We start from the raw sequence: 12,736 nt of genomic DNA, 5'->3' as shown, positions 1-12,736 counted from the left end.
AGCCAGTGCCGACTCCGGCCCGAGAGGGGCTAGGGCAGTAGCCAGCTCGGCAGCTAGCCAGTGCCGACTCCGGCCCGAGAGGGGCTAGGGCAGTAGCCAGCTCGGCAGCTAGCCAGTGCCGACTCCGGCCCGAGAGGGGCTAGGGCAGAAGCCAGCTCGGCAGCTAGCCAGTGCCGACTCCGGCCCGAGAGGGGCTAGGGCAGAAGCCAGCTCGGCAGCTAGCCAGTGCCGACTCCGGCCCGAGAGGGGCTAGGGCAGAAGCCAGCTCGGCAGCTAGCCAGTGCCGACTCCGGCCCGAGAGGGGCTAGGGCAGAAGCCAGCTCGGCAGCTAGCCAGTGCCGACTCCGGCCCGAGAGGGGCTAGGGCAGAAGCCAGCTCGGCAGCTAGCCAGTGCCGACTCCGGCCCGAGAGGGGCTAGGGCAGAAGCCAGCTCGGCAGCTAGCCAGTGCCGACTCCGGCCCGAGAGGGGCTAGGGCAGTAGCCAGCTCGGCAGCTAGCCAGTGCCGACTCCGGCCCGAGAGGGGCTAGGGCAGTAGCCAGCTCGGCAGCTAGCCAGTGCCGACTCCGGCCCGAGAGGGGCTAGGGAAGGGCAGTAGCCAGCTCAGCAGCTAGCCAGTGCCGACTCCGGCCCGAGAGGGGCTAGGGAAGGGCAGAAGCCAGCTCAGCAGCTAGCCAGTGCCGACTCCGGCCCGAGAGGGGCTAGGGCAGAAGCCAGCTCAGCAGCTAGCCAGTGCCGACTCCGGCCCGAGAGGGGCTAGGGCAGAAGCCAGCTCAGCAGCTAGCCAGTGCCGACTCCGGCCTGAGAGGGACTAGGGCAGTAGCCAGCTCAGCAGCTAGCCAGTGCCGACTCCGGCCTGAGAGGGGCTAGGGAAGGGCAGTAGCCAGCTCGGCAGCTAGCCAGTGCCGACTCCGGCCTGAGAGGGACTAGGGAAGGGCAGTAGAACCCTGCGGGCACCAGGCGCAGGAGGGAGCCGGCGGCTGCCTGCGAGCAGGAGCAGCCGGCTGGACTAGCCTGGACACTGGCGGTGGAAGGAAGGCCACGCAGCAGGCAGCCGAGAGCCAGGCTTGGAAGCAACACGTTGCCTCTCGGTGGCTGGGGGCTCCGTAGCAGCAGCAGGAGGATGCCGGGCAGCAGCCAGCAAGCAGGACTGGGGGTGGTGGGTGGATGGGCCCCAATGGGACACGGTGGTTACCCTGACACAGCTCTACTGCAGTGCCCCTCGGGGCTGAGTTCAGAACGACTGGTGCTGTTTGCATTGGAACTGGGGTATTCGCACCTTCTGATTTCCTGCCAGTCCCAGGAAATGAATCATCTGTTACTTACTAGAGATGCTTAAGTGTTTGTAGGGACCCTCCAAGGGCTAGCACCTGAAGAGCCTAGTGCAGGGTGTGGGCGGGGGAACCAGGTCCAGCATGTGCCGCTGAGCTCATAGTACACGTTAGTTCCGTGCAGACGTCTGGTAGCCTGCAGAAGCACTGCATTCACAGCGACAGCCTGCTGTGGAGTGAGTGTGTATAGCATAGGATGGCTGTCCTGTGGGAGGCAGAGGAATCCCGTACCAGTTATCAAGGCAGAAGTTTATTTGCACCAGGTCTCACAGCCATTAAACGTGACGGGAAGGCAGAGAGAGTGGAGGTCTGTCTGTGGTTCACTAGGCAGGGCGCTCTCAATTGTTCAGTTTGGATTCCCCACTTCTATGGATGTTTCTCATACTGTTTTGCAGATATTCAGGAGTTCTATAAGCTGAGCTTACTTTCTGCACACCCGCAGCATCAGATCCCAGATCCAGGCCCCCGTATATCTGAGAATCAGCATGATGCCGGAGAGCTGGGCTCACCTGATAGCCCTGGAGATCCCCAACGTACTCTGGAGGTAAGAAAGGTGACTCCCCCTTTCTGTGCCAAGCTGCATGAAAACCCAGATCCTCCCCACTTTGTTCCACTTCAGTTACATAGATACAAGTCACGTGAGGGGGAAAAGAAGATTCTCTGGGCAAACTAACCAATCTGTAACTGTGCAGCGAATGGGTTTGTCCCCCCTATACAAACAGATAAGCTATTTTCAACACAGGCATCGGGTAGCCGATGCTGACACTTTTATTCTGTTCAAGATACATTCTTAAATCATCCTCGCTGCAGTATCTGAGCACCTTCCAGTAACGCATCAAGTGATGTGAGTAGCATCTGTTGTGTGTGGCTTGTCCTCTCTCCCATCAGCTCCTCACCTTGCACTTGACATGGAAGGTTTGGGATGGTAGGAGTTCATTTCATAGTCTGGGGTCAGCCCATGAGGAAGTTCTGTCTGCACAGACGACATTTATCCTGACAGTAGAAAGTTCCATTGTGCCAGGGGTGTGCAGCTGTGGGCCACAGGCCTCATCCAGGTGCATCAGGCAATCTTTTAGATATGCTTCTGGGCCCTGGCCAGTGAGCGCATTGAAGATGAGGACCGGGACCTTTGAACTCAACTCTGTATTCATTGAGAAGCGAGTACAGGGAGCAGAGGACAGGTGTGATATGCTCAGGATAGCCCATGTCGCTGAGGAGTCATGCTGTGCCATTCTGTACTAGTCTGACTTTCTCCGGGGTTGAGGGCCTCGTGCCCAAGTATATTGCATTGCTGTAATCCAGACTGGAGGTGACTAAGATGTGTCTAACAGAGGCCAGGTGGTTGTTCACCAGGATGGAATGGAACCTCCTAGCCAGCTGGAGATGGCAGAAAGCATTACTTGCAGATGCTGCTATGTGAGCCAATGGGGGTAGTGGTGTGGTCAGATGGGTGAACGACAGATAAAGCTGTGTCTCACCTTTATATGCTGGCAGCTGAGTCCAGTTCACCTGCCGTCTCCATGTAGGTGTTGACTAGGATCAGAGAGAACTTACCCTGTTGGGACTCCAGGGTCTAGCTGTTAGCAGTGGACCTCTTTCCTAGCATAGATGGAAGGATAGTTTCAAGAGCCTTTCCCTTCAATACATCCCCTAAAGCCTAAAATTACTGGATGGTAATTCCCGCTACTGTCTTGGCAAGAACAAGTGTTCAGGGCAGAAAGAGCAAAGATGGGAGGCGTTTCTGGTCCCTGGGTTATGAGTGCTTGATTTCCTCACCCCCTCAGCAATCCGGTCACATGCAGGGGTACTGAACCGATAGCTTCAACATCAAGTGCCAATATAACGAGTTCCCAAGCTAGCCTCTTGTCTGTCAGTTCGTCTTGCCTCGCAGGCAATATCTAAATACAAGTACAAAAATGAAAATCATTGGCCACAAACCCAACCCTTGCACTCACCACCCACGGGTATTTACTCCACTGTTGGCTAAAAAGATGTCCTAAAAAGCTGCCTAACTTTAGATTCAGAAGGCTGCAAATGGGAAATAAATACCTAGATTCATAGAGTTTAAGCCTAGATGGGATCATTAAACCTGCTAGTCTGACCTCCTGTATATCACAGGCTGTTAAATTTCACCCAGTAACCCCTGTGATGAGCCCAGTAACTTGCTGGCTAAAGCATAACATCCCAAAAGGTATCCAGTATTTATCTGAAGACGTCTGAGGCATCACTTCCCTTAACAGTTTGTTCAAATGGTTAATCACCATCAAGGTTAAAAATTTGTCCTGTATTTCTAATTTGAACTTGTCTGGCTTCAGCTTCCCAACTTTGGTTCTTCTCTCTTTCTCCGCTAGATTAGAGAGCCCCTTAGCACCCCCTATTTGCTCCCGATCACAGCTTGCCTGAGCCAGCAAGGCATCTTGCAAAGAGAGCTCACCTTAACTTTATAGCAATAAATTCATACTTAACTCAAGATGGCCACCTGGGCTTTACATTGCATAATATAAAACAGGTTCAGTGAACAAGGTGCAGCCAGAGTTAGGCCCTTGATCAATTTGGGTTGCTTGGGTTAAGTCTCAGGAAACCATTCCTGTCCTTCCCAGCTGCAGCCAGGCCTTTTGATTTTGTCTGCTGGGCCCTGATTGGCTTCTGCCGGCTCCAGCAGCTGGGTGGCCTCTCCAGGCAGTTCTTTGAAGTCTAAACTTGCTGCTCTTGTTCTCCAAAAGGACACCTTCTTAGGCTGGGGTGTGCCAAGGCTGGGGCCTCCAATGGGGGAAAAATGCCTCGAACACCCAGTCACACTCCCCACTGTAAGCAAGTCATCTCTCTGTTTTCTTTTCGATGGGCTTGTTAAATCTCATTGTCGGGCATTTTCTCCAGCCCTTGAATCATTTTTGTGGATCTTTTCTGCACCCTCTCTAGGAAGTGTGGACAGCAGAAATGCACACAGTATTCTAGTAGTGGTCTCACCAGTACCATGTACAGAGGTAAAATCTCCTCCCCCTTTTCCAGATTCAAACTCGGGAGCCCAGAACTCTGAGCAAGAGAACCCGGCCACCCATCCATGCTTCCCCAAGAGTTCATCACTGTGGATTATGCTTCTCAACCTGCCACGGCCTAAATATGGGACACAATGTGTGACAGACACAAAATTAGGGACACAAAAAATTTAATCATACTGGAAACATAAAATGCTGCAGGAATCCTCCCTTTAATTAAATAACTCTTTCGATGACTTTAATAATTTAAGGATTAAAATCTTTTAGTTTAATGATTCTGCATTTCAGATTTACATAATTTTCAATTATGCCAGTGAGGGAACTCCAGATCAGTATGGAGTATAGAGAACTTTGGAGCTGAAAGAAGTGATGTCCCTTTAAATGAAATTCACTTGAGAGGTAGAAAAGGATAGATAGCAATGCAAAGAAACCTGTAGTGGACACAGGAATGCTTTGACTCTCTGGGAGGTATTTTCTAGAGAGCGTTTCTCTTTTCAGGTTGGCAACCCCTTATTTTAAATAAAAAATTTCTGTAGCCCCTCTATTTTCTCTGTAAGTAAGGGTAGAACATGTATCAATGCTAAGCCTAGATCATTGATTTGTGTATGTGTTTCAAGAGACTGACAGAGAATATATAATCTTGAAACATAAGGGTGTGCAAAATTTTCCCTGCTTTAGTTTGTAAAAAAGTCAATGCCTCACACACAGGGGCGGCTCTATGTTTTTTGCCGCCCCAAGCACGGTAGGCAGGCGGCTTTCGGCGGCGCGCCTGCGGGCGGTCCACTGGTCACGCGGATTCGGCAGCATGCCTGTGGGAGGTCCGCCGGTGCCGTGCTATCGGCATCCCCGCCGCCGAATTGCTGCCGAAGCCGTGGGACCGGCAGACCTCCCGCAGGCATACCGCCGAAAGCTGCCTGCCTGCCGCCCTCACAGCAACTGGCAGGCCACCCCCCGCGGCTTGCCACCCCAGGCATGCGCTTGCTGCGCTCGTGCCTGGAGCCGCCCCTGCTCACACGCTCACCCTTCCCACCTGCCTTTAGTGACATCTGTTAGGGTCGGGACTAAAACAGCGAAGCATGGATTTTTTGGTTTGAGAGCTGAACTGAAAAATCTGGGGGGGGAAATGTGGTTCGGTTCAAACCAAAACTGAAGTTTGTTGGGCTTTTTTTCACCAAAACAAACCTCTCCCTCTGCCACAAAAATATTTTGGGTAAAAAATTTTCAGGTGTTTCACCTGTTTTTTTAAATTAACTAAATTTTAAAATGAAACACTGTTTTGAAACAAAAAGTTGACAAATTTCATTCTGAAATCATGAAATGATTTTCAGGTTTTTTTAATCTGAAACTATTTGCTGAATTCTACCTGAAGTTATGAATAATTTTGGTGCCCTGAAAAATGCATTTTTCAGCAAATTTGCCATTCGCTGACAATTTTTTGCCCAGGTCTAGTTGTGCCCCTGTGATTGAGAAACGCTGCTCCAGAGAACCTTTAGATCTTAGTAGCCTTACACTTGGTCAGCAGCTGGACTGTGTGGGGTACGGCAGCTGGGAATGAGCCGATGCACCTAGCTCTGAGGAGGAGCTCTGGTCATCAGTAAAGGCATGTGGAAACCCAAACCAGGCCCGGAACAGTAGAGTGGGAGGAATGTTTACAATAGCATCTTAGCTGGCAGCGAGCGCTTGCTCAAGTGATAAGACCACAAGCCCTGTTCCACCCCTGGGCCCCACTGAGTTGGCCTTCCTCAGATAGGCAGGATTTTAAACATTCTCGGTTGAGTGTTCAAAGGGAAGGGACAGCTGCATGTACTTTCTTTAATTAGTTGTTGTACGAGTAGCAGAGTAGCAGGGCTGGGGAACGGGATAGCAGAGATCTCTGGGCCTCCCCAGCCCTGAATTCTCTCCCATCCTGCTCTGCTTCCCATTTTCCAAAAGCTTAAAATCTCTCCTGCAATTCATGCTTTGTGTCCTCAAACATATGTTTGCTTTACATTCAAGGCCAGCTCCAGGCACCAGCGCAGCATGCTGGTGCTTGGGGCGGCCCATGGAAGGGAGCGGCACGTCCGGGTCTTCGGCGGCGGGTCCCTCAGTCCCTCTCGGAGGGAAGGACCGGCCGCCGAATTGCCGCCGAAGAACTAAGCGGCGCGGTAGAGCGGCCGCCGAAGTGCCGCCGATCGCGGCTTTTTTTTTTTTTTTTCCCCCTCTTCACTGCTTGGGGCCGGCCCTGTTTACATTTGAAGTATTCCTAGTATTAAAGAGTTAAGTGCTGGCAAACAGACCCAAACCATGGCTCCTGCCCAGCCTAGCAGAGAGTAGGGGGATTTCCTGTAGCCCCTCCCTCTTCCCCCTGAGGAGCGCCCCCTTCCCATGGAGCCTGTGACCACTGTTCTGCACTGAAGACTCTGGTAGAGAGTAAAGAGTTAATCCTTGCTACGGTCTGAATCTCACCAGGGTGCATTATGACCTCCCAAGGGACCTTCCCGCCCTGCATTTCCGAGTCTATAAATGCACGAGATCGTTCATCTGTCCTTGAGGAGAGTTAATTTTTAACCTGTTCAAAACGTGGCCACCAGGGGGCAGAAAAGGCGCCTTCCTCTTCAGCAGAGCTTGGAGGCCAGACCGTGTGTTTTCCGGGGAGCGAGATGCTGTGGTGCCAGCAGGCTGTGCCAGGCTGGTCAGCCTGCCCTGTTATATGGCCCCGAGCTGGGACAAGGTGTCGGAAGCCGGTTCCCCGTGTCATTCTCTTTGGGAAGGAGGAAGGCTGGCCTTTTGGCTACAGTTACTGCGTATGCGTACAGCACCTGTCACAGTGGGGCTGTAGAATCCAAGTCCCAGAGAGCAGTAATCCCTCCCCCAAGAGCTGTGCTCTGCTCTGCTCTGCTCTGCCAGTCAGGAGCCCCAGGTGTCCCCCCAGACTGGCTAGGTTTGTTTGTGGGAGGGTGGCGCAGCCAGTCAGAGCTGCTTTTCCTCACTTGATAGTAGGTACATTAGCTTCACTCCTGCCTGCAGGCTCCTGCGTCACTCTTTCCTCCACTCAGGGAGCACGGGTCTCTCATGCTGGTGGAGACAGGCTGAGTTTCCAGTCGTCCTTTTCCCAAGTGAAACAGCCTGTACTCGTGTGAGCTGTGCTTCCTGGCCCCCCTCCATGCCTTCCTGTTCCCCATCTCTCTGGCTTGCAGAGGCAGCTATGCTGAGCACATGGCCTGCACAGCAAACACAGGAGTGGCCGTAGCCACCTGAGCTTATCAAGGGAGTCCTGGGGGTTTGGCTCAGTGGTGAGGTGTGTGGAAGAGATACTGAGCGAGTCCTTAGCAATCTGAGTGTGTCACTGAACTCCGTGGAGAATAGTCCAGGTTTCAGGGGCCTATGGCACAGTCTCTGGCACTTGCTTGGATGGGCAATTTCTCCCTTTCCGTGCCGATGAGACTCTGCCTAACACCAGTTCCCTAAGTTCAGGATAGCAGTAACCTGGGTATTTGCGTATTGGCAGCGGGCAGAACCCCAGGGATCCCTGTGCAGCGTCTCTCACTGAGAACTCTTAGTCCCGGGCTGCTGGCACTGGACTGTCAGTGTCGGGGGGACGGGTCTTTAGGAATGCAGTGGCGTCAGAAGGAAGTGTCTGAAACTGAACAGTGCCAAAGCCACAAGCTTCTACTCTGGTGAGCGGCATAGAATTGCATTCTCTCAGCCAGAGGGGTATACTGGTTTGTGGTGCACTACTCAACCATCCAGCAGGGGGCAATAGTGCACAGACGTGATCCAGCCAGCCCCCGCACTGGGAACAGAAGGGAGCCTAGGAAGGATTCTCTTACATGCCTGCACGGGACCCGTGATATTCTCACCAGCAGCATGGGCACAACCACGGGAGGGGGGGGGGGAACAGGGGCGTGTCCCCTTCTAGGAACCTCACCCTCAGTGTGGCTGTGGGATCAATGCACCCCACCCTGGTTCCTCTCTATCGGCTCACTTCCATCGGCAGGGCTCCCTCAGCCGGCTTGTCTGATGTCCCCTCGCTGGGGGGTCCAGGCTCCTCCACAGCCACCTCTCTGTCTCTCCTGTGTTTTCCTTCGCTTCCGTTGGCTCTGTCCCACCCACCTCGGTGTTCAATTGCAGGACGCTCCTCTGGATACTGAGCAGAGACCGGCTCAAGGGGCCCAGGGAAGCAGCGTGCTGGGGCAGCAGCCACAGCTGGTGAGAGTGACTGTGAGCAGCCTGGAGTCGCCAGCCAGTGTTTGCAGCCTGGTGGTTCGTGCCCACAGCACCCTACCCAAGGTGAGTCTCCAGGCTGGATCTGGCCTTTGATGCTCAGGGCTTCACAGGGACTTTTCATTGGTGTAAGTGGGTGTGGGCGCGAGGCCTTTAACCAGGTAGAGTTAAAGCAGCAAAACAAAAAGTGTAGACACGCTCTAAGAAAAGGGGGAGCCTGGACTGCAGCGTAAAGCCCCTTTCCGCTGGTTTAGGACTGCACCAGACACAGCAGAGCCACAATGCAGGAGTGTGTAGAAATCCTGTTCCAATTCTCTGCTTCCCAGGGCTGCAGCCAGATCCCATTCCAAACAGACATAAAAACCCAGTTCTGGTTCTTCTCTTCCTGGTTTCCGGTGCTGGATAGTTTGTCTGGTCTTATGTGCTGCTTGCCTTCCCCTCCTGGCTGCGATGCTTGTCACTGGACCAGCACATCTGGTTCTCGTATGCAGTCTTGTGGGCACAAGGGGTAGAATGACATAATGGTGGAGGGCATGAGAGGGTGCTGGCTCCCCACGTCTTCTTTTCCTGTTGAATTGATGTTTACAGACTCTCACCACGAAACAATGCTGACTCCAGAATTTTACTGGGAAAACTAAGACTGCTGTTTCTCTCGTGCGTTTCAGCCGAGCCTGAGTCCATCCCAGGGTCCCTACAGACTCCAGCTCTCGAAGGCAACTTCCTGGGAGTCTGCCCAAGAGCTGGGAGTGTGAGTTCAGTGCTGCTTTAGTGTCTCCATAGCAAATTGTGTGTAAGGGCTGGGAAGGCACTTCCATTCTTGATCTCTTTTCAAACGAATTAGCCTCCGGGCTGAGAGCGATTCTTTGGCAAAGTTTGGTACGTTTCCATATGGGTGTTTTGGAGGCATCTGGGAATGGGGAGGAGCAGGTATAAGAAATGTAGCAGATGCTTTTCTTGTGCCTGGGTAACACCAAAACCCAGGTTGTTTTAAAAACTCCAGCCTTATCGTGATGTCAGTCCTCTGGGACATAGAGAAATATGAAGTAGAAATAAAGAAGCTGAAAATCCTTCCTCACACATATGCAGTATTCCCGTTTTCCACTGAACTTTAAAAACAGTGAAGTCCAGAGTTTGGGTCACCAGATGTTTGACTCTTGCATCTTTCATAGCTGTGCACACTCCTAGGTTTCACATTGCACACTGAATAAATGGTTTGGTTTGGTTTCCTCAGTTGCTACTCTAATATAACATGATGGCTGAGAATGTAACCTAGTTTTAGGCATTACTAAGAGAAAACATGTGATGCCTTTTTCCATGGGTTAGAGTGAGTGAGGTGAGTAGAGCCGGTCAAAAACATGGAGAAACAAAACGCAGCCTAGCAACCCAAGCAGCCAGTCTGCACATGTGCATTAGCTATTGGCTGCTGTTTCACCTCATGTTGCACTGCTGTAACTGTACTGGTTTCAAACCAGTATTATAGTTAAACCTGTGTGTAGACAAGTCTCTAGATTCATGTATCTGCCTTCACAAGTTTATTGTAGTATTGTAGTCATGTTGGTCGCAGGACATTAGAGAGACAAGGTGGATGAGGTAATATCTTTTACTGGACCAACTTCTGTTGGTGAGTGAGGCACATTTTTGAGATCTGAAGAAGAACTCTATGGAAGCTCAAAAGCTTGTCTCTTTCACCAAAACAAGTTGGTCCAATGAAAGATATTACCTCACCCACCTTGTCTCTCTTCAAAAGTTCACAGCCGGCAAACTGAGGATGTGTCTTTCCAAGTCCATTTCTGCGGGCAGCTTGTTACCTCATAATCTACAGTGTGATCTCCTGGCATCTGGTTACCTCCTGAGTGGTTGCTTTATAAACATCTAGGCATGTAGGTAGATCACCTGTCTCTACGTGCACAGTTGTGTCCCCGAGAAGACTGAGAGAGTCAATATGTAGATCCGAGGAAGGAACAGAGGGTAATGAGTCCATTACAGATGGGAACAGAAATCCAGTTCAGGTTCTGCTCCTTCCAGAGATTTTACTCTCAGTTCACTCTATATGGACACAGAATCTGCATCAGTTTTCTCTTCTTATAGTCTTCACTATAGGCAGAGCCAATCAAAGCAAAGGAAAACATGCAGTCGTCACTAGGAAAATTATCCACTGAACCATGAATCTCCTGGTCTCTCTAATTTAGGTTAGTCAAGTCCAAAGAGGATGGTAGAGATCTTCAGAGGGACCCATCCAAGCTAGGTGAATGGGTAACCCTATGGCAGATAGAGTTCGTTGTCGATAAATACAAAGTAATGCACATTGGAGGGAAATTTTAAAACTATTCTTACACCTTACAGGCAGCTAAGTTAACTGTATCCACTAAGGAAAGGGACCTCGGCATCACTGTAGACAGCTCAGTGAAGATCTCTGCTCAGTGTGGAGCAGTGGTCAAAGAAAGTAAACAAGACGTCAAGATGCCTAGGGAATAATATGGAAAATATTATAATGCCTTTATATCCATCAATAGTACGGCCTCACCTAGAACACAGTGGGCAGTACTGGTCACCCTCTCTCAAAAGGATTTTGCCAAATTAGAGGAGAATTCAGAGCAGGAAGACAAGAATGACGAGGAGCCTAGAAAAGCTCTTATGTGAGGAGAGATTGAAAAGACTGGGATTGTTTACTTAGAAGGGAGACAGATAAGAGGGGACATGATAAACGTATCTGAAATGACTGGTCCGGAGAAGATAGACTGGGAGCTTCTGATCTCCCTGTCTTATAAGAAAAGAACAAGGGAACATTCAGTGAAATTTTAAGGTGGCAAATTCAAAACAAATCAAAGGGAATACTTTTCCACACAACATGTAATTAAACTGTGGAACTCATTGTCACAGGATGTCATTGAGGCCAAGAATTTAACAAGATTCAGAGGGGATTGGACATTTATATGGATCTCCAGAATAGCCAGAATTGTTGTTGTTAATACTAACGCAATTTGGAAGAGCTGTTAAACCTCATGGTTCTGGGTATAAACCAGTCTCTAATTGTAAGGGATTAGGAGATGTAATGTGGGAGTCAGATCATCTTGTATCTGTTATTGTGGGTTTCTTGCATCTGTGTCTGAAGCATCTGGTGCTGTCAGACAAGATACTGGACTAGATGGATCCTGGGTGAGACCCAAAATGGCTATTATTATGTTCTCTCCACTGGGGTTGAAAATTGTTTGGGTGCCAGCATAGGCAGCACCAAACTGTCTCCAATATCTATTACAAAACAGTAGCTAGACCCCTGGGGAGTGAGAGGGAATAAGGGGAACTATATCTGTCATTTCTTGTCAACAGCTGGTGTGTCCTAGGAGTCTTCTGTGTATGACTAGTGTACAATCTGTCAGCAAACCATGCTGTCTGGGATTCTCACATGGACTGTGCTTGCAAGTGTCAGTCTGGTTTATACTTTATTGTGGGGGAGCCCAAACCAGGCCTTTCATGGGTACTTCAGCGGGAGAGGTAATGTCCATGCTCTTGGGCGGTGGAGGCATGGGGTTAGCACTGGAGCAGAATGCTGGCCGGGGGCACCGGGATGGGGGGAGGAGGAAGGGAACTGGTGCTAGGCTGGAAGTCCTGCAGCACAGGAATATGGCCTTTCTATTTGTAAAGTACCACAAGTCCCTCTCGAGCCTGAGCAATAACAGAATTTCTCCTGCTGGAAACGTTGGAGAGTCTCCGTTCTGGCTCAGTCAGTGTTTGTGGATGAAGTTGCAGCGTGAGGAGCGGAGGAGGTCCTGGCAGTGCTGTAGAGTTGTTTTCCACTCCCCTTGCAGCCTGGATTTTCTGATCCCCTCTTTCTGAATCCCCCATTTTACATCCTGTCAGCCACTGTTCTATTCTGGTTCCTCTGGTCCCCTTCCCAACAGTTCTGTGTCACTTCCCCTTCTGAGCCTGTCTGCTATGAATGATCCAGTGTAATCCCTGCAGATGGCTCATTAATAGCACACCTCAGGCAGCGGATGAGGATGCTGGCGAAGGAGCCTGCACAGAGGAGAGCAGTAGCTCTCCCTGGATCTTCTCCTGGCAATTGACTGATTCACTCTTGTTTTCCATCAGTTTAAAATATCAATTAGACAAAGAAATCTTTGGGGGGGGGCAAAGTCCTGCCAGCCTGCTGACTGACGAGGAATCCGTTAGAGATTCATAGTACGCAAGGTCAGGAGGGACCAGCAGTC

At 50.9% G+C, this 12,736-nt stretch overlaps 1 protein-coding gene across 1 annotated transcript in view; it reads left to right on the top strand.

Moving 5' to 3' along the window:
* The window catches only part of DLG3 (discs large MAGUK scaffold protein 3), a 177,215-nt gene that overhangs the window by 26,991 nt on the left and 137,488 nt on the right, over nucleotides 1-12,736 (top strand). The window contains exons 3-4 of the mRNA XM_065411040.1: nucleotides 1,725-1,873; nucleotides 8,436-8,594. Of these exons, the coding sequence (XP_065267112.1) occupies nucleotides 1,725-1,873; nucleotides 8,436-8,594 (308 nt within the window). The remainder of the gene's footprint in view (nucleotides 1-1,724; nucleotides 1,874-8,435; nucleotides 8,595-12,736) is intronic.

This window comes from Emys orbicularis, chromosome 9 (assembly GCF_028017835.1).
Source record: "Emys orbicularis isolate rEmyOrb1 chromosome 9, rEmyOrb1.hap1, whole genome shotgun sequence".
Taxonomy (NCBI): domain Eukaryota; kingdom Metazoa; phylum Chordata; order Testudines; family Emydidae; genus Emys; species Emys orbicularis.
The sequence above is the reverse complement of the archived record's forward strand: the minus strand, read 5'-3'. Positions and strand labels throughout refer to the sequence as shown.